Here is a 19,730-nt window from a genome sequence, read left to right as displayed (position 1 = left end):
CTTTAGGAAATTATGCTAAGTAAAACAAACCAGTGACAAAAAGGCAAATACTGCATAATTTTACCTATATGAGGTATCTGAGGTCATCAAACTCTTAGAAGAGTGGTGGTGGCCAGGGACTAGAGAGGGGCGGGGAAAAGGCAAGTTCAGTGAGTATAGAGTTTGTTTTACAAGATGAATAAATTCTAGGGACTTGCTGCACAACCGTTTACATATAGTCAACACTACTGTACTGTATACTTAAAAATGGTTAAGGTAGAAAATATTATCGGGTTTTTGCCACAATTTTTAAAATGTCAGAAGGCACTGTGGCAGATATTATTGCAAAAACATTCACTGCCCCTTTCACTGTGGGTCCAGAGTGCAACTTAGCCATATGACTTGCTTTGGCCAATAAAATGTGAGTGAAAATAGCATGTGTAGTTTGGATGTTTGTCCCCTCCAAATCTCATGTTGAAATTTGATCCCCAGTATTGGAGGCGGAGCCTAGTGGAACGTGTCTGGGTCATAAAGACAGATCCCTCATGAACATCTAGACGCTGTGCTCGCTCATATTGTTACCATGAGATCTGACTGTTAAAAAAAGCCTGTCACTTCCTCCCCACCCTCTTGTTCCCTCTCTCACCATGTGAAACCTGCTCCCCTTCACCTTCTGCCATGATTCGAAGCTCCCTGAGGTCCCTCACCAGAAGCAGATTCTGGTGCCATGCTTCTGGTACAGCCTGCAGAACTACAAGCCAAATAAACCTATTTTCCTCATAAATCACCCACCTTCAGGTATTCTTTTATAGCAATGCAAAATGGACTAATACAACATACGGTTCTACCATCTCTGTTTTCTCTCTGCTTTGAGACCCATCTGTCCCAGCTTGGAGAGATTCCTTCAGGATCCTAGAATGAACAGAATGTGGAGCACACCAGTGGTCAACCCTCCCAGGACACATAACATGAGCCATGTTGAGGCTGAGATTGCCATCTTGAAGTTGCATTCTGCAGCCTGCTTTTTAGCCTGAGCTAACTGACTCAGTGGGTTAGTAACGAATATCTGTTGATGAAACAAAAAGCTCAACAACCTTACTTAATTACTCAAGAAATTCCCATGCATAATGAAACAGGAATTAGCAAGATCCTAAATGGACCATGACTTATTAAAGTACAAATTAACAAATCAACTTCTGGCCATGATTGGTGGTCATCAAATTCTTTCATCTTCTTTACTCCTTGGCTATGATCCTCAGTAGCCACATATAGCTCAAGTCTTGCTTGCTAAAATTATTAACACAGTTAGACAGAAGGAGCTACACAGGAGTGAAATCTTCATTGCCATCATTTATTAAGCCACAATAATTTCATGGATTATTGCTGGTTATGGTCATATCATGAATAATTGTTTTAATAAGTACAAAATAAATATAAAAGAATATAGCATCTGTGATCAATAAAAATAGGAGCTGATTCTGTTAAGAAAGAAACAGAACATGAAATCAGGACAATTAAAAACCACAGGCCAGGCGCGGTGGCTCACGCCTGTAATCCCAGCACTTTGGGAGGTCGAGGTGGGTGGATCACGAGGTCAGGAGATCGAGACCATGGTGAAACCCTGTCTCTACTAAAAATGCAAAAAATTAGCTGGGCGCAGTGGCGGGCGCCTATAGTCCCAGCTACTCGGGAGGCTGAGGCAGAATGGCGTGGACCCGGGAGGCGGAGGTTGCAGTGGCCGAGATCGCACCACTGCACTCCAGCCTGGGCGACAGAGTGAAACTCTGTCTCAAAAAAAAAAGCCATAGGCCTGGCTGGGCGTGGTGGCTCACGCCTGTAATCCCAGCACTTTGGGAGGCCGAGGCGGGTGGATCACGCGGTCAGGAGATCGAGACCATCCTGGCTAACACGGTGAAATCCCGTCTCTACTAAAAAACACAAAAAATTAGCCGGGCGTGGTGGCGGGTGCCTGTAGTCCCAGCTACTCGGGAGGCTGAGGCAGGAGAATGGCGTGAATCCAGGAGGCGGAGCTTGCAGTGAGCCGAGATGGCACCATTGCACTCCAGCCTGGGCGACAGAGAGAGACTCCGTCTCAAAAAAAACAAAAACAAAAACAAAAAAAACCATAGACCAGGCACGGTGGCTCACGCCTGTAATCCCAACACTTGGGGAGGCCGAGGTGGGTGGATCACAAGGTCAACAGATCGAGACCATCCTGGCCAACATGGTGAAACCCCGTCTCTACTAAAAATACAAAAAAAAATTAGCTGGGTGTGGTGGCACGCGCCTATAGTCCCAGCTACTTGGGAGGCTGAGGAAGGAGAATCGCTTGAACCCGGGAGACAGAGGTTGCAGTAACCCGAGATTGCACCACTGCACTCCAGCCTGGCAACAGAGCAAGACTCTGTCAAAAACAAAAGAAAACAAAACAAAACAAAACAAAAAAACCATAGTAGCTGGCCACAGTGGCTCACGCCTGTAATCCCAACACTTTTAAGAGGCCAAGGCAAGAGGATCACTTGAACTCGGAATTCAAGACCAGCCTGGACAACATAGTGTGACTCCATCTCTACAAAAAAAAAAAAACATAGCCAGGTGTGGTGGCATACACCTGTGGTCCCATACTCAGGAGGATCACTTGAACCCGATAGGCCAAGGCGGCAGTGAGCCATGATTGCGCCACTGTACTCCAGCCTGGGCGACAGAGTGAGACCTTGTCTCAAAACAAACAAACAAACAAAAAAACCTTAGTGATACAAGTCCTCTGCCATAAAAGGATCCCTTTCCTAGTATTTTTAAATATGTAAGAAAGGCTGGGCGCCGTGGCTCATGCCTGTAATCCCACTGCTTGGGAATTTAAGGCAGGAGAATTGCTTGAGTCCAAGAGTTTGAGATCAGCCTGGGCAGCATAGCAAGACCCCTGTCTACAAAAAAAAAAAAAGGCCAGGTGTGATATACACCTGAAGTCCCAGCTACTCAGGAGGCTGAGGTGGGAGGATCACTTGAGGCTGAGGTGGGAGGATCACTTGAGAGTGGGAGTTCAAGGCTGCAGTGAGCCCTAACAGTGCCACTGCACTCAGCCTGGGTGACAGAGTGAGACTTCGTCTGAAAAACATAAAAAATAAGTAAACAAATAAATATGCAAGAACATATTGCTGACTTTTGCAATTTGAAATAACTGATTAGTTAACATAAAAAAAAAGTTAACCATATGGCTGCCTCCCAGCAACTCTAAGAGACTGTTTCTGCCACCAGCAACACATTTATATTTTCCAAATGAGAAATGGACTGAGTGCTGAAATATACAGCATAATACAACATACTGGCCATATACAGGGAAGGGTTCACTAAGTGCATTCTTTCGGGTTTTTTTGTTTTGTTTTTGTTTTTTGAGATGGACTCTGGCTCTGTCGCCCAGGCTAGAGTACAGTGGCATGATCTCAGCTCACTGCAACCTCCGCCTCCTGGGTTCATGTGATTCTCCTGCCTCAGCCTCCCAAGTAGCTGGGACTACAGGCAAGCGTCACCATGCCCAGCTAATTAATAAGTGCATTCTTTTAGCTCAGAAAATAAGACAAAACAAATAATCATATAATGCCCTAAATAAATGAATAAAGACCATCTTTTAACAATACATATTAAAATAAGCAATGTTACTTAAAGAGGACCCTCTTCCTTTTGGCCTTAACAACGAGAAAACCATGTTTCTAGGCATCTTCGGACAATTACAGAGTGTTACACTCAGCAGCCAAGTGCACCTGGAGGCTAAGGACAGATCTTGTCAAGACTGTTGACGATTCGCAACACAAAATTATTAAATTGCCAAAAACTTTTGCATACCTTAGTAATTATAATTTTAAAAACAATCTCCATACCTCTAGAAGGTTGATTAGTGATTTTGAAAGTGTTTAGTCATGTGATAACTAAAAAACCTAAAAGTCCTTGACACATTTTTATAAGTAGAATTCAAATAAAGGGAACAAGCACAACCTAAAAGGAAAACAAAAATAGGTCTCAGAGGGAGGCGTGTGAACCTTTTCACATTCAGATTTAGATACAAACTTCCCATGACTTGCATACATGCTTCCTAACTTGTAACTACCTACTTCCCATCCTGACCTATCTTCACAACTTCTCAAGTTTTAATTCCAGTTTATTGAATTGAGTGCACTTTTATAAAGCATCTCAATTGAGACATAGATAAGCTATACATAGTATGTATTTCTTTTTTCTTTTTCTTTTTTTTTTTTTTTTGAGACAGAATCTCGCTTAGTCGCCCAGGCTGGAGTGCAGTGGCACAATCTCAGCTCATTGCAACCTCTGCCTCCCAGGTTCATGTGATTCTCATGCCTCAGCCTCCCGAGTAGCCGGGACTATAGGTGTGCACCACCATGCCCAGCTAATTTTTTTGTATTTTTAGTAGAGACAGGGTTTCACCATGTTGGCCAGGTTGGTCTCAAACTCCTGGCCTCAAGTGATCCATCCACCTTGGCCTCTCAAAGTGCTGGGATTACAGGCATCAGCCAGCATGCCCAGCCAATAGTATGTATTTCTTATGTCTACTTATCTCAGCTTAATATTTAAAAAACAAAAATAAACCCCTGAAGTCTATTTACATGTGATAGTCCCAGGAGCAGTGTAGTATAGGGACTAAGAACAGGGACTCTAGAAGGTTCCGATCAGTTCTGCCACTTACCATACAATCTTAACTAGACTTTGTCTTGGGGACTCTAATTTCTCATTCCTCATCAGGTAAACAGGATAAAATGAATTAAAGAATTCAAAATGCTCAACACAGAGCCCAGCAGTTTGCTGCTAACATTATGAAATGCTTACTCTGTGCCAGGCAATAAATAGTGCCTACTATGTTAACATGATGTTAGGTTTAACATGGTGCTCAAACACTACTATTCATAAATACTATGAATTTATGTATTACGTATAAAGTATTTAAAAATCAGCTATTCGTAACAGTATGTACAGTCTAGGTTTTGAAGTGTTCAGGTGACACAGAAAGGGGAAGTAGGATACGGCAGCCGGTAGATCCTGTAGGGTGAATAGTATCTGAGAAGCCAGACCCCACCAGCCCCAGTGAAGAAGTAACTTCAAATGCAGTCTTAGTAGAGGGCACAGGGACAAGGTGGGGAGCCTTGGAACAACTTGTGGCAGAAGGCAGTTAGACCTGCTTTCTTCCCTCTCAGAATTCTACAATCCAGAAGAAGATAATATATAATTATATGCCAACAGTGCTAAGCAATCGTGTGATGAGCAGCCAAAATAAGCTGGTAGGTGTTCCCACAGGCGAGGGAGGCAGTGTTGGGCAGGAACAATCAAAAGAGCAAGAGAAAGCTGACACAGGGCGTGCAGGACTCAGACGCTGACACCTCCCCTGGGAGCAGTGGCAAAGAATAGACAGTAAATGAACGCAAATATTGTTCTCAAACCCACAGCTGTTAGTGCCTCTATGTGGCATATTGGGAGAATGTTATTGGCACTGGCTATATTGCAGACTTGTCTCCTCTCTTCCCCAAAAATGAGCAGACTCAGCACAATTCCCTGATGATGCACATGGAGATAAAGAACTACAAGTACTTTAAAGAAGCAAAACAGTAAAACAGGCTGGGACTCTCTATCTTTGTAGTTCAGTGTATTGACCACAAATCAAACTAAGCAACTTCCTTATTTTTTTCTTTTTCCTTCTTGCCCCCACAAAGCTTAGTCTAGCTAGCAACTTTCTTAAATAAAGGTGTATTCCAGACCCTTCTGTCTTACGGTGGGAAAGCTAAATAAATGAATTTTTGGAGCTGCATGTGGATTGCTTCATCAATAGAAAGACATATTCAAATCAATTTACCAAATAATTTATGAAAGTTACAACAGGAAAAACTACATGAGAAAGGAAAAAAGCAGAAATATAAAATAGCCATTTCACTTTTACATGTTTTTTACAACCGTTGGTATACTTTACCTCTGGAAAGAGGTGTACAGCATGGAAATACAATTCAAACCCATGCATCTTGTTAGCAATTTTTTTTTTTTTAAGACGGAGTCTCACTGTGGCCAGGTTGGAGTGCAGTGGCACGATCTCGGCTCACTGCAACCTCCGCCTCCAGGGTTCATGTGATTCTCCTGCCTTAGCCTCCCTTGTAGCTGGGACTACAGGGGTGTGCCATCACACCCAGATAATTTTTGTATTTTTAGTAGAGACAGGGTTTCACCATGTTGGCCAGGATGGTCTCGATCTCTTGACCTCGTGACCAGCCAGCCTCAGCCTCCCAAAGTGCTGGGATTACAGGCGTGAGCCTCCGCGCCTGGCCACAGTTAGCAATTTTTATAAAATGTCTGGGTAAGGACAAGTCTGTTTTAGGCCAAAAACAACATACCTATAGATTTCATCTATATAACATTAATCTTCTTGGGTGATCCAGAACTAGATTAATCTATAAGAATAAAACCATAAAGGCAAAATCTTACACAAGAACTTATGAATGTATGCCTTTATATTGTTCAACTACATAATCTAATTTAGTGGTTTTTTTAAAAGACTAAAACTTATAAATGGTTAACACAAAAATACCTAGGATACCCATCCAAATTTTTTTTTTTTTTTTGTCTGAGACAGAGTCTTGCTCTGTCGCCCAGGCTGGAGTGCAGTGGCACGATCTCGGCTCACTGCAAGCTCCGCCTCCCGGGTTCACGCCATTCTCCTGCCTCAGCCTCCCGAGCAGGTGGGACTACAGGCGCCAGCCACCACCCCTGGCCAATTTTTTTTTTTTTTTTTTTTTTGTATTTTTAGTAGAGACGGGGTTTCACCGTGTTAGCCAGGATGGTCTCTATCTCCTGACCTTGTGATCCGCCTGCCTCGGTGTCCCAAAGTGCTTGGATTACAGGCGTGAGCCACCCACCCGGTGGATACCCATCCATCTTACATCTCACTAGGGGCTACCTAGAGGCAGCCCAACAGCAACTGTAGCCTTTAGTAATACTCAGCAATACTATCAACGCTTCTATCGTTAGTTTCTTCTTCTTCTTTTTTTTTTTTTTTTATGAGACGGAGTCTCACTCTGTCCCCCAGGCTGGAGTGCAATGGCGCAATCTCGGCTCACTGCAACCGCCGCCTCCCGAGTTCTACCAATTCTCCTGCCTCAGCCTCCCAAGTAGCTGGGATTACGGGCGCCCGCCACCACGTCCGGCTAATTTTTATATTTTTAGTAGAGACAGGGTTTCACCATGTTGGTCAGGCTGGTCTCGAACTCCTGGACCTCAGGTGATCCACCCGCCTCAGCCTCCCAAAGTGCTGGGATTACAGGCGTGAGCCACCGCACCTGGCAAGTTTCTTCAATTTTTGTTAAAGAGTTGAGGTCTTGCTTTGTCACCCAGGCTGAAGTGCAGTGGTGCTATCATGTCTCACTGTAGCCTCAAACTCCTGGTCTCAAGTGATCCTCCTGCCTCAGCCTCCCATGTAGCTAGGTATATAGGTGCAGGCCGCCAGATGCGGTCTATGTTGCCCAGGCTGGTCTTGAACTCCTGGTCTCAAGTGATTCCCCAGCCTCAGCCTCCTGAAGGGATCACAGGCATGAGCCACCTCACCAGGCTGTGTTATGGTTTTTTTTTTTTGAGACGGATTCTCGCTCTTTTGCACAGGCTGGAGCGCAGTGGCCTGATTTCAGCTCCCTGCAAGCTCCGCCTCCCGCTTCACGCCATTCTCCTACCTCAGCCTCCCGAGTAGCTGGGACTACAGGCGCCCACCACCAAGCCCGGCTAATTTTTTGTATTTTGAGTAAAGACGGGGTTTCACCGTGTTAGCCAGGATGGTCTTGATCTCCTGACCTCGTGATCCGCCCGCCTCTGCCTCGCAAAGTTCTGGGATTACAGGCGTGAGCCACCGCACCCGGCCCAGGTTCTGTTCTTTCAAATGTTTACTGAGGTGCAGTTTCAAGAGCTGAAGTGTATAAAAACCTATAGTTTTATAACCTTATAATTATTTAATAATAATGCCACATAAAATGTATCAATTTCCTCAAAACCCAAACAATGTAGTTTCAACATCCTTGTGACTGCATGTAAAATGATCAAACTCGTTTCAACTTATACATTATGTGCTGATACAGATGCAGTTATCCACTATGTGATTTACTTGTTATCTCTTGCAAATTGCTTATCTTATACAGCCACTTAACAAATGGAACCTGGATATTACCCTTCTGTTAGCACCATTCATTCATTACACAAATATTTTTTGAGCACCTTTATTGAGCATTTACAAAATGTAAGGTAGTAAAGTCATATAGTCTTCTAGATAGAAATACTCCTGGCTCACCTGGAGCTTACAGTCTACAGAGTTCAGTATAAGTCAGCAGAAAGTCACCCCCAACACATGCAGGACTAAAAGCCACAAAACCTCGACCTAGTCCCCGCTCTTCCACTACTGAGCTGTGCGATCGTGGGAAGGTCGCCTCACTAATCACTGTAAGCCCCAGCTGCCTGATCTGTAAAATAGGTTTGAACCAGTGGTAACGACCTTCCCAGCTTTAAGCAGTCGGAGACTGCAAGCAATTTTAGCGTCCCATTCCACTATGTGCTCTCAACACCTAGCAAGTAGTATGCTGGATAAATGAAAGGCAGCGAAGGCACAACTTCAGCCGCAGAACAGGCCCAGAAGTCCTTTCTTGCTCTTCGGCTGTCTCTGCAGGGCATCTTTTAACAGGGCCAGGGCGATCTGCAGTAATGGAGCAAACACTGTGCGCTCCCTTCCCTCTCGCAGTCGGTGGAACAACTCAAGGCCCTCATCCCTCTCGTTTCCTCTCGGAACTGAGGACTCGGCAGCCCGCCGGGAGGATGTCAGTGGCCGTTGACCCGGCCTCCCCAGCGACCCCGGGCCGCGCTCCCGCCCACTGCACCTGCCGCAAGGACGGTCTCCCGCGCCGCTCCCGCCTGTCACGTGACAGCCCCCCCCCTCGACTGGGGCCGGTTTTTGGCGCGCGGCAGTGACGTCAGCATCCTGTCAGCCGCAGCCCCCGCCGTGGCCGGATCGACCTCGCGTTTTCAACTCCGCCCCGCCCGCCGCGCCGTTAACGGGCCCCGGCTGCCCCGCGTCCCGCCCGCCCGCCCCGCTCACCTTGAGGTGGCCGCTGTCTGGGCTGCTCGCTTCCTCCTCGTCCTCACCTCCCGAGGCGGCGGCGGAGGCCGAGGCGGCGGGCGGGGGCGCGCCCCGGCCACGAAGCCCCGAGTGCTCGGCGGCTGCGGCTGCAGGCAGGGCGGCCGAGGCGGCGGCCCCCGCGGCCCCAGGGCTGAGCGTCACGTTGTGTGCGTTCTCGCCCCAGCGCCACGGGTACACCATGAAGTCGCTGAAGCCGGGGCTGGTGGGGATGAGCGGCGGCGGCGGCTCCGGCTCCCCTCCACCGCCGCACGTTGGCTTGATCGGGGTCGTCCTGATGACCGACACCAGCACCCGCTTCGGAGAGTCGTGGCAGAAGATGACGGGCGGCGGCGGCGGCGGGTTCTCCGCCATGGGCGCCTCGACGCCCCGGATCATCGCCCGGCCCGACCCGCAGCTCCGGCGGCCCCGGGCCGCACTCCTGAGCACCGCTCTGCCCCTCGCTCGCTCTGCTCCGAGTCGCAGGCTCAGTCCTGCCGGCTCATGGCAGACTGACGTTTCCCGGAATCCTGCGCAGCAGCCACCTAACTAGTTGAGCAGACGGCACCGGCGGGCAGGGCTGGACCCCAGCCCCAGGTCAAGCGCGCCCTCCGCTCTTTGTACTCCGCAGCGCAGGCTGCAGGGGTGGGAAGCAGCGGGCGGCCCGGCCCTTGCGGTGACAGGAAAGCAGGACGCGCGGCGCTGAGCCCCCAAAAATAACAACCTGCCGCCGCGGTGCCTGCCCCGGCTTTTCCCGCGTTACATTTCGCGCCTGGGCGGAACCAGTCACCGCGAGGCCGCTGCCCGCTGGCCGCACCGGCGAGTGACAGGCGGCGCGAGCCAATGGCCAGGCCTGGCCTTCTTTCCAGCCGGCCGGGGCGGGGCCGGGTCTGCGCGCGGGTCCTTCCCACCTCGCCATTGGCCGCCGCTCTTATATTTTTTTCTGTCTGGAGGGCCAACAGCGTTCGAAACTCCAGTGGAGCGCGCGGCGTCTGCACTCGCCCGGACACACCCGCCTGCCGCCCCGCCCCGCCGTCCCTCCGCGTGGTTAGTCCGGGCCAAGGAGACGGGCGGCGGGGAGGGCGGCAAGACGGCGGCTGATTGGACAGCGGCGGGGCGGGGTCGGGGGGGGGTGATCGTTGGGCGGTGGAGGCGCGCGCCCCGCTCGGCCCCGCCCGCCGTTGGTTGTTGGGCCGCGGTTCCCGCGCGCAGGGAGTTTAAAGGGCTGGGGCCCCGCCGCCCGCCCCGCCCTCGGTCCCACCACCCGCCCGGCGGCTGGAGTCTCTGCTGCCCGAGGTCCTGATGGGCACCCGGCGTGCCTGGTTTCTTAATCGAGTTCCGTCTGCTCAGCTGTTGCACGCTCTGTGAACCAGCCCTGTCAGCACCGCCCTGACTCCCCCGGGCCGATTGTGGGCCTCCGGTTCCCCATCTGTGGAAAGGGGAGAGTTCAGGAAGTGGCCTCCGAAGTCCCTGCGGGCCGCTCGCGGCGCGGAGGCCACAAGAGCCGGGCGAGAGTAGACACTCTCACCCTGGACTGATGCCCCGAAGTTGCCTCGGGGATCTCCCCACCCCGGCGACCCCGCTCTACCGAGCGGCTGCTCCGGGAGTCGGGGCAGCGCCCTACTTTGCTCGGCCCGACCTGCCCCGGCCGCGTCCTAGTACTCGCGCCGGGACGCGCGGAGCCCCAACGTCCTCTGCCCGCCCCGCCCCAGCCCCGCCTGGCTGGCGCCGACCGCGGCCCGGGTGGGGCTCGCAGGCCGCAGAGGAAGGACCGGGCGGAGGGGGTGCCCGGCTTCCTACCCGCTAGATGTGGCCTGGGGAGCTGCGTTTTGTTCTTGGGAATACAGATTCCCAGGCACCGCCTGATTCGCGGTAGGGGCTCAATAAATATTTGCTGAATGGATGAATGAATATCCATTGGTTAAGGGTTAGGATTGGTAATTAAGTTAGAACACGACTGCATAATAACAGATAACTAAGCTGAATAGCTTTTCTCTCTGTGAAAGACACACAAATGCACAGCTATGACTAAATTAAGCCACAATTGTTTAAAAACAAATAAAGGAAACTCTGTGTACTGATATGAACAATTTCAAAAATGTATTTTTATTTTAAAAGGCAAAACAAGCAATAGTGTGATTTTATGTAAAATTGTTAAAGTGGGGAAAATACGTTTTTACTTTTAGACGTACATAAAATATCTGGCAAGATGCAAAAGAAACATGGATCATGGAGGGAAATTGTGTGGCTGGGAACAGAAGTGAAAAGATTTCAAGAAATACAATATATAACTGTATCTTTTGAACTTTGAACCAAGTGAAAGTATCCTTTTAAGAAATGAAACAGTATATAGCCTCCATTTTCTGGAGGCCTGCTACAAAAATAGCATATATGTACTGATACACAATAATACATATGGATGTTTCACAGTTCACTCAACAATTGGGTAAGGAAGATATTTTTCCCATTTTATAAATGAGAAAAGTTAAGGCTTGTACAAGATTACATAATAAATCCTTTGGAAGAATAAGTCTGTACTGCCTGTGGATTATATTCAGTGTCTGCTGAGCAAAAGGAGGAAAAGGCTGAAAAATGGGACTCACACATTTCTCGATCCCGTTTCTCATATTCCAAAACTTTCAGGGTTTAGGGGCAAATTTCATATTGTAATGGTTGATCTAGAAAGTTGAAAGTTCAGCCCTACTTTCACCTAATTTAGTAAACATACATTTTGTTTTTACAGTTTAATACCAAAAAACATATTTTTCTGAATCAGTTGGAACGGAAATGTTATCCATCTGTTTTATACTTGACAAGTAGTGTAAAGAAAAAAGTGATCTATCCATCATGGACACTCGAATTAGGGGTTGAGCAAAATCCAACAGATTAATCACCAACAAATAGTTACTGTTTAACATTCAGAGCATGCCCCAGAGGGCAAGATGAATCATCCAGCACAGGATGCTGACTTTCTGCTTCTAAAAATTGCCCTTCATCAACAGTAACCTGGCAACTCCACTTGCTCTCTTCCCCAAGAGAATGAAAGACATGCCAGGAATGTGTGAACTGGGCAGAAGGTGATTCCCGGAGCAAAGCTGAGGTCATACCAGATCTTTGCTTGTTTGGCTCCATTTTCATGCAATGAGGAAGCTGTCTGAAGTGTATGGATCATATTCCTGATGTCTTTGTTCTGTCTCAGATATTAACAGCCCATAATGTCAGAGGCCTGTGAACCAGAGCAACTCCATTTTAAAAAGGAGCTGGGTAAAATGAGGCTGAAACCTACTGGGCTGCATTCTCAGACGGTTAAGGCATTCTAAGTCACAGCATTAGATAGGAGGTCAGCACAAAATACAGGTCATAAACACATTGCTGATAAAACAGGTTGCAGTAAAGGAACCGGCCGAAACTCACCAAAACCAAAATGGCCGTGAGAGTGACATGTGGTCGTCCTCAACTGCTACACTCCCACCAGCGCCGTGACAGTTTACAATGCCATGGCAACGTCAGAAAGTTACCCTATATGGTCTAAAAAGGGGAAGCATGAATAATCCACCCCTTGATTAGCATATCATCAAGAAATAACCATAAAAATGGGCAACCAGCAGCCCTCAGGGCTGCTCTGCCTATGGAGTAGCCATTCTTTATTCCTTTACTTTCTCAATAAACTTGCTTTCACTCTGCACTGCGGACTCGCCCTGAATTCTTTCTTGTGAGAAATCCAAGAACCCTCTCTTGGGGTCTGGATCAGGACCCCTTTCCGGTAACAACAATACATATTAATTCTGAAAAATACTGAAACCTATCTCAGGATACTTACTATATTACTAAAGTAGCATTTTCAACTCTTAAAAATATAGGCCCCTTCAGCTGGGCGCGGTGGCTGACACCTATAATCCCAGCACTTTGGGAGGCCGAGGTGGGCAGATCATGAATGAGGTCAGGAGATTGAGACCATCCTGGCTAACAGGGTGAAACCCCGTCTCTACTTAAAATACAAAAAATTAGCCGGGCGTGGTGGCGGGCGCCTGTAATCCCAGCTACTCGGGAGGCTGAGGCAGGAGAATGGCGTGAACCCGGAAGGTGGAGGTTGCAGTGAGTGGAGATCACGCCACTGCACTCCAGCCTGGGCGACAGAGCGAGACTCCATCTCAAAAAAAAAAAAAAAAAATATATATATATATATAAGTAGATATATATATTTTTTATATATATGTATATATATTTTATATATATATTTTACATATGTATACCCCTTCTGATAAAGATAGAAACCTCAAACCCCGTTTTAAAAAAAATGTATTTTAAAGTTTCAAGATAAAATTGAAGTAAGACAAAGCAGCAGTTATTAAAGTCTATGTAAAACATAGCAGGCCAGGGGTGGTGGCTCATGCCTGTAATCCCAGCACTTTGGGAGGCCAACGCAGATGGATCAACTGAGGTCAGGAGATCAAGTCCATCCTGGCCAACATGATGAAACCCTATCTCTACTAAAAATCCAAAAACAATTAGCTGGGCATGGTGGCATGCGCCTGTGGTCCCAGCTACTGGGGAGGCTGAGGCAGGAGAATCATTTGAACCCAGGAGGCGGAGGTTGCAGTGTGCCTAGATCACGCCCCTGAATTCCAGCCAGGGCGACAGAGTGAGACTCCATCTCAAAATAACAACAACAACAAAAAAAAAAAGCAAGGTTTTTTGTTTCACTTTATTTTTAATTATATATATATACACATTTATATATAAATATATAAATATGTAATATATAAATATATTATATTAAATATATATTAATTATTATATTAATTATGTGTATATAAATATATAATATATATTCATTATTATATATAATATATAATATATATTAATTAAATATTATATATTTATTATATAATATATAATATATATTATATATTTTTTTATTTTTAATTTTATATATATGTGTATATATACATATGTGTGTGTGTATATATATATATATATATATATACACACATACATACACACACACTTTTTTTTTTTTTTGAGATGGAGTCTCTCTCTGTCGCCCAGGCTGGAGTGCAGTGGCGCGATCTCGGCTCACTGCAAGCTCCGCCTCCCGGGTTTACGCCATTCTCCTGCCTCAGCCTCCTGAGTAACTGGGATTACAGGCGCCTGCCACCACGACTGGCTAATTTTTTTTGTATTTTTAGTAAAGATGGGGTTTCGCCGTGTTACCCAGGATGGTCTCGATCTCATGACCTTGTGATCCGCCCGCCTCGGCCTCCCAAAGTGCTGGGATTACAGGCATGAGTCACCGCGCCCGGCCCATTTTTATTTTTTATGTTTTGGGAGGGAGTCTAGCTCTGTCGCCCATGCTGGAGTGCGGTGGCAAGATGTCAGCTCACTGCGGCCTCTGCCTCTTGAGTTAAAGCTACTCTCCAGCCTCAGCCTCCCGAGTAGCTGGGACTATAGGCATGCGCCACCACACCCAGCTAATTTTTGTATTTTTAGTAGAGATGAGGTTTCACCATGTTGGCTAGGCTGGTCTCCAACTCCTGGGCTCAAGTGATCCGTCCACCTTGGCCTCCCAAAGTGCTGGGATTACAGGCATGAGCCACGGTGCCCGACCCCAGCATTTGGTTTTATTGATGAGAGATACAATGCAATCTCAAGTGAGGATCAAGTGATCCTCCCACCTCAGCCTCTTGAGTAGGTAGAACTATAGCCACGCACCACCACACCTGGCTAATTTTTTGTAGAAACGGGTACCACTATGTTACCCAGGCTGGTCTCCACCTCTTGGCCTCAAGCAATCCTCCTCCCCCAGCCTCCCAAAGCACTGGATTATAGGCAGTCCTCAATCTAATTCTCATCTCTCCCCCACTTAACTAGGACTAACGATGCATTCCTAGCAGCTTGCTTTACATCAGCTAACATCCCATTGGCCAAACAAGCCACATGGCTCAGCCCAAGACTGGAGAATTATGCCCTGATGTTAGGTGGGAGGACACTGCAAAGTTACTTGGCTGAGGGTGTGGATACAAGGGAGAGTGAAGAATTGGGCCATTAACACCCTCACAGTCTGGGAGTGTGAATGCCCTCCTGTGGTGCCAGGCTGTTAACTCCAGTGCCACATGTTGAAGAGATGCTGAAAGACATGTTCTCCAGGGCACAGGTTTGCAACCCCCGGGCCGTGGACTGTGTGGCCTATTGGGAACCAGCCACACAGCAGGAGCTGAGCAGCGATAAGGAAGTATTACTGCCTGAGCTCTGCATCCTGTCAGACCAGCGGTGGCTTTAGATTCTCATAGGAGCACAAACCCTGTTGTGAACTGCGCATGTGAGGGATCTGGGATCTAGGTTGTGTGCTTCTTTTGAGAATCTAATGCCTGGTAATTTGAGGCGGGACAGTTTCACTCCAAAACCATTCCCTTTCCTCTCTCCATCTGTGGAAAGGTTGTCTTCCACAAAACGAGTCCCTGGTGCCAAAAAGGTTGGGGACCACTGCTCCAGGGCACAGTTGCAAGTTTGCACAGGCCCTGCTATGTGACTGAGTCCCACAAAAGACATTTTGTAACAAGAGGACTAAAATATCACCCAAACTTTAAACTTGGGGCCCACGTAAACCTCAGATAAGATAGTCTTCCCCTCATGGGAGCACGGTAAAATGCTTCTTGGCTAACAGATAACTTGACTAACTATAAACAAATCATTTTTAGCTGCTTAACCACATTAGGGATAACCTACCAAACCTCCTTCAACCTGAGATCACCACATTCCTAGTAATATAGGGACTTTGGGCCTCCAGAATTGTCAGTGAGACAGCTTGGGAATGACAGTCCGATTCAGAAGGCTGTCCCAAGGACTTGCCTTGAAACTATCTTTCCATAGCAAGTATATATATGTATATATATGTATATATGTGTGTGTGTGTGTATATATACACACACACACACATATATATGTATGTATGTGTGTATATATGTACATATATATATAATTTTTTAATTTAAGAGATGAGGACTCACTATGTTACCCAGGCTTGAGTGCAGTGCCTATTCACAGGCACATCATAGCTCCCTGCAGCTTCAAACTCCTGGCCTCAAGCAATCTTCCTGCCTCAGCCTCCTAAGTAGCTGGGACTCCATGGAGCCTAACTACAAGCATGATGTTTTTACTTAAAGTATAAGTTATGTACCAATACAAAATAGTAAATAGTAAATACTTCTGCAAAACTTACACAAGATTGAGAAAGTTTCTGTTACTCCTACAAATGAATTCTACTATTATTGCTCACCTCTGGAATTGCTTTTGGTGACACAGGTGGTGATTTGGGGGACTGACCCATCTTCTAAGCATTCCTTGACACCCCCACTGTCATCAAGGATCTGGAGGTTGCACCATTTGACCCTTCTGTAATCTTGAAAGTGACTGAGTGGGCCAGGTGACTCTTGCCTGTAATCCCAGCACTTTGGGACACCGAGGCAGGCTGATCACATGAGTTTAGGAGTTCAAGACCATCCTGGCCAACATGGTGAAACCCCATCTTTACTAAAAATACAAAAATTAGCCAGGCGTGGTGGCGCACACCTGTAGTTTCAGCTACACGGGAGGCTGAAGTAGAAGAATCGCTTGAACCCAGGAGGCGGAGGTTGCAGTGAGCTGAGATTGCACCACTGCACTCCAGCCTGGGCAACAGAGGGAGACTCTGTCTCAAAAAAAAAAGAAAGAAAGAAAGAAAGGAAAAAGAAAATGACTGACTGAGTGACTGTGAGGTACTAATATTGGTTCTCTTATGCTCCACAAAAACATCAGTTTCATTATCTTAGACCCACAATGATCAATTATCAGCTGGATATGGAATCAACTTTAAAATAATATGTGGCTCTACACTGTAAATTATACTAATTTGACTTGTTAGAATAAAATCCAAAGTAGATTTAAATGAAGCAGTTTAATTAGGGCAGCAGATTCATAATACTTTCAAGAAGCACTTAAGTCTTATAAGAGGTCATTGAACTGACTCTTGGGACAGCTTCCCGTTTTATCACACTTAGGATCTGCGGGTATCTCGAGTGCCCTAGTTGTAAGCTTGTGCCAAAGGTAGTCAGTACATTTTACATCCAGGAAGACTTTCCACTGTGGTATTTCATCATGTTTATTGCCATTTAATTAAGGTAAGTAAGGACATAGACATTTTTAGTTTAAATTCTATTCCTCCTCACTTCTGTGTGTCAGAGTTCAACTTTGGAGAGTGGGTTGTCAGTACAATTATTGTTGTTTTTCTGATATTCTGTCTTTTACTTTTTACTCTGAATTATTTGAGGCTTACAGAAAAGTTGCAAAAATAGTAAATTTTTCACACATACCTCACTCAACTTCCCCTAATGCTGGCATCTTATATTACCACAACCACGTATCAAAACCAGGAAATTAACATGTGTACCATATTATTTATTAAACTACACCCCTTATTCTATTTTAATCTTTTTCTTTTTTTCCACTAATGTCTTTTTTTCTGTTCCAAGATCCTGTCTGGATCTTACATAGCATTTAGGGATTATTTGTCCTTAGTTCCCTGCAGTGAGTAACAGTTCTTCAGTGGCTCAGTGGCTCCTTGTTTTTCCTTTTTTTTTTGAGTCAAAGTCTCACACTATTGCCCTGGCTGGAGTGCAATGGTGCCATCTCGGCTCACTGCAACCTCTGTGTCCTGGGTTCAAGCGATTCTCCCGCCTCAGCCTCCCAAGTAGCTGGGATTACAGGCACCCATCACCAAGCCCGGCTAATCTTTTGTATTTTTAGTAGAGATGAGGTTTCACTATATTGGCCAGGCTGGTCTCGAACTCCTGACCTCGTGACCCGCCCGCCTCAGCCTCCCAAAGTGCTGGGATTACAGGCGTGAGCCACCACACCCAGCCCCTTGTTTTTCATAATTCCGAATTGGTCAGAATTACGAAATTGGCTGGGCGCCAATGGAGAATCCTTTCTCCATTCTACGGAGAAATAATATTTCATTGTATAGCTATACTATATTTTGCTTATCTATTCATCACTTGATGGATATTTAAGTGGCTCCCACTTTTTGGCTATTATGAACAGTGGTGCTGTGAACATTCATGTGTCTGTTTTTATGTCGATATATGTTTTTATTTTTATTTTTGGTTATACCTAGGTGTGGAATTGCTGGGTCATAGAGCAGCCGTGGGTTTAACATTTTGGGGATCCGACTTAACTTTTCCAAAGTAGCTGCACTCACTCTGTTGCCCAGGCTGGAGTGCAGTGGTGCAATCATGGCTCACTGCAGCCTCAACCTCCCGGGCATAAGCAATCCTCCCACCTTCGCCTCCCAAATAGCTGGGACTACAAGTGCACAACACTATGCCCAGCTAAGTTTTGCATCTTTTTTGATACAGACATGGTCTTGCCTTGTTGCTCAGGCTGGCCTCAAACTCTTCGGCTCAAGCAATCCACCCACCTCAGCCTACCAAACTGCTGGGATTATAGGCGTGATCCACCATGCCAAGCTGTCTCTTAATTTTTTTTAAGAATTCTATATATATGAGAACATTGCCCTTTTGTCTGTAGTATATGTTGTGAATATTTTCTCCCAAGCTGTCATCAGTTGTCTTTTGACTTCATTCATGAAATTTTTATCACATGACTTTATTTAAAAATTTATCTTTATCCTTGTGATCTGAAATGCCACCTTTGTCATATACTAAGTTTCCATATGTATTTGGGTCTAACTTTACATTCTGTTCTACCAGTCTGTTTGCCTGGGTTTTTGTTTGTTTGTTTGATTTCTGTTTTTTGTTTTTTCGAGACAGAGTCTTGCTCTGTCGCCCAGGCTGGAGTGCACTGGCGCAATCTCGGCTCACTGCAAGCTCCACCTCCCAGGTTCAAGCGATTCTCCTGCCTCAGCCTCCCAGGTAGCTTGGGACCAGAAGTGTTTGGGATTTCAGATTTTTTTTGGATTATGGAATTTTTGCATATACATAATGAGATATCTTGGGGATGAGGCTTAAATCTAAACATGAAGTTAATTTACATTTCATGTGCACCTTATACACGTAGCCTGAAGGTAATTGTATACAACGTTTTAAATAAAAATAAAGGTGTGTGTATGTTGAACCATCAGAGGCGAAGATGTCACTATCTCAGCCACCAATGTGGACATCCCCATGCTTCCTGACTCTGCATTTATATGATACCAATAACCAATCATTTTCTTAAACTCACACATACGTACTTACCAGTAAAAAATATGACATTTCATTAATGCAGTGAAAAAATAATGTGTTCAGGGCACCCAAGATAGCATCACCAGATACCTGCATCAGTGGCTAAACAACAGCAGCTTCTGGTCTCTACCTATGATACTACCTTTTGATTGAAAGGCTGTACACTGTTTCTTCTTTTTTTCAGTGAAAAAAAAAAAACATCAGTAGCAGTTAAAGGATCAGGAAGTGGGTCCCATAGGGGTGAGGAGGCATCTGCTGGATGGCTTTTGAAAATGTTTCATTCAGCATCATCTGCCTCATTAACAACAGTTTCTGTCTTTTTTTTTTTTTTTTTTTTTGAAATGAAATTTCACTCTTGTTGCCCAGGCTGGAGTGCAATGGTGCGATCTTGGCTC

General features: G+C 46.1%; 1 protein-coding gene across 1 annotated transcript in view; it reads right to left on the bottom strand.

The window, feature by feature from the left end:
- ZNF367 (zinc finger protein 367) overlaps positions 1–12,788 on the bottom strand; it is a 35,300-nt gene extending 22,512 nt beyond the window's left edge. Inside the window, exon 1 of the mRNA XM_034967808.3 lies at positions 9,098–12,788. Within this exon, the coding sequence (XP_034823699.1) occupies positions 9,098–9,514 (417 nt within the window). The 5' untranslated portion in view covers positions 9,515–12,788. The remainder of the gene's footprint in view (positions 1–9,097) is intronic.
- Positions 12,789–19,730: the final 6,942 nt, after the last annotated feature.

Source organism: Pan paniscus, chromosome 11 (assembly GCF_029289425.2).
Source record: "Pan paniscus chromosome 11, NHGRI_mPanPan1-v2.0_pri, whole genome shotgun sequence".
In the NCBI taxonomy this organism is placed as follows: Eukaryota; Metazoa; Chordata; class Mammalia; order Primates; family Hominidae; genus Pan; species Pan paniscus.
Note: the sequence above shows the minus strand (reverse complement) of the source record. Positions and strands in the feature narration are given on the sequence as shown.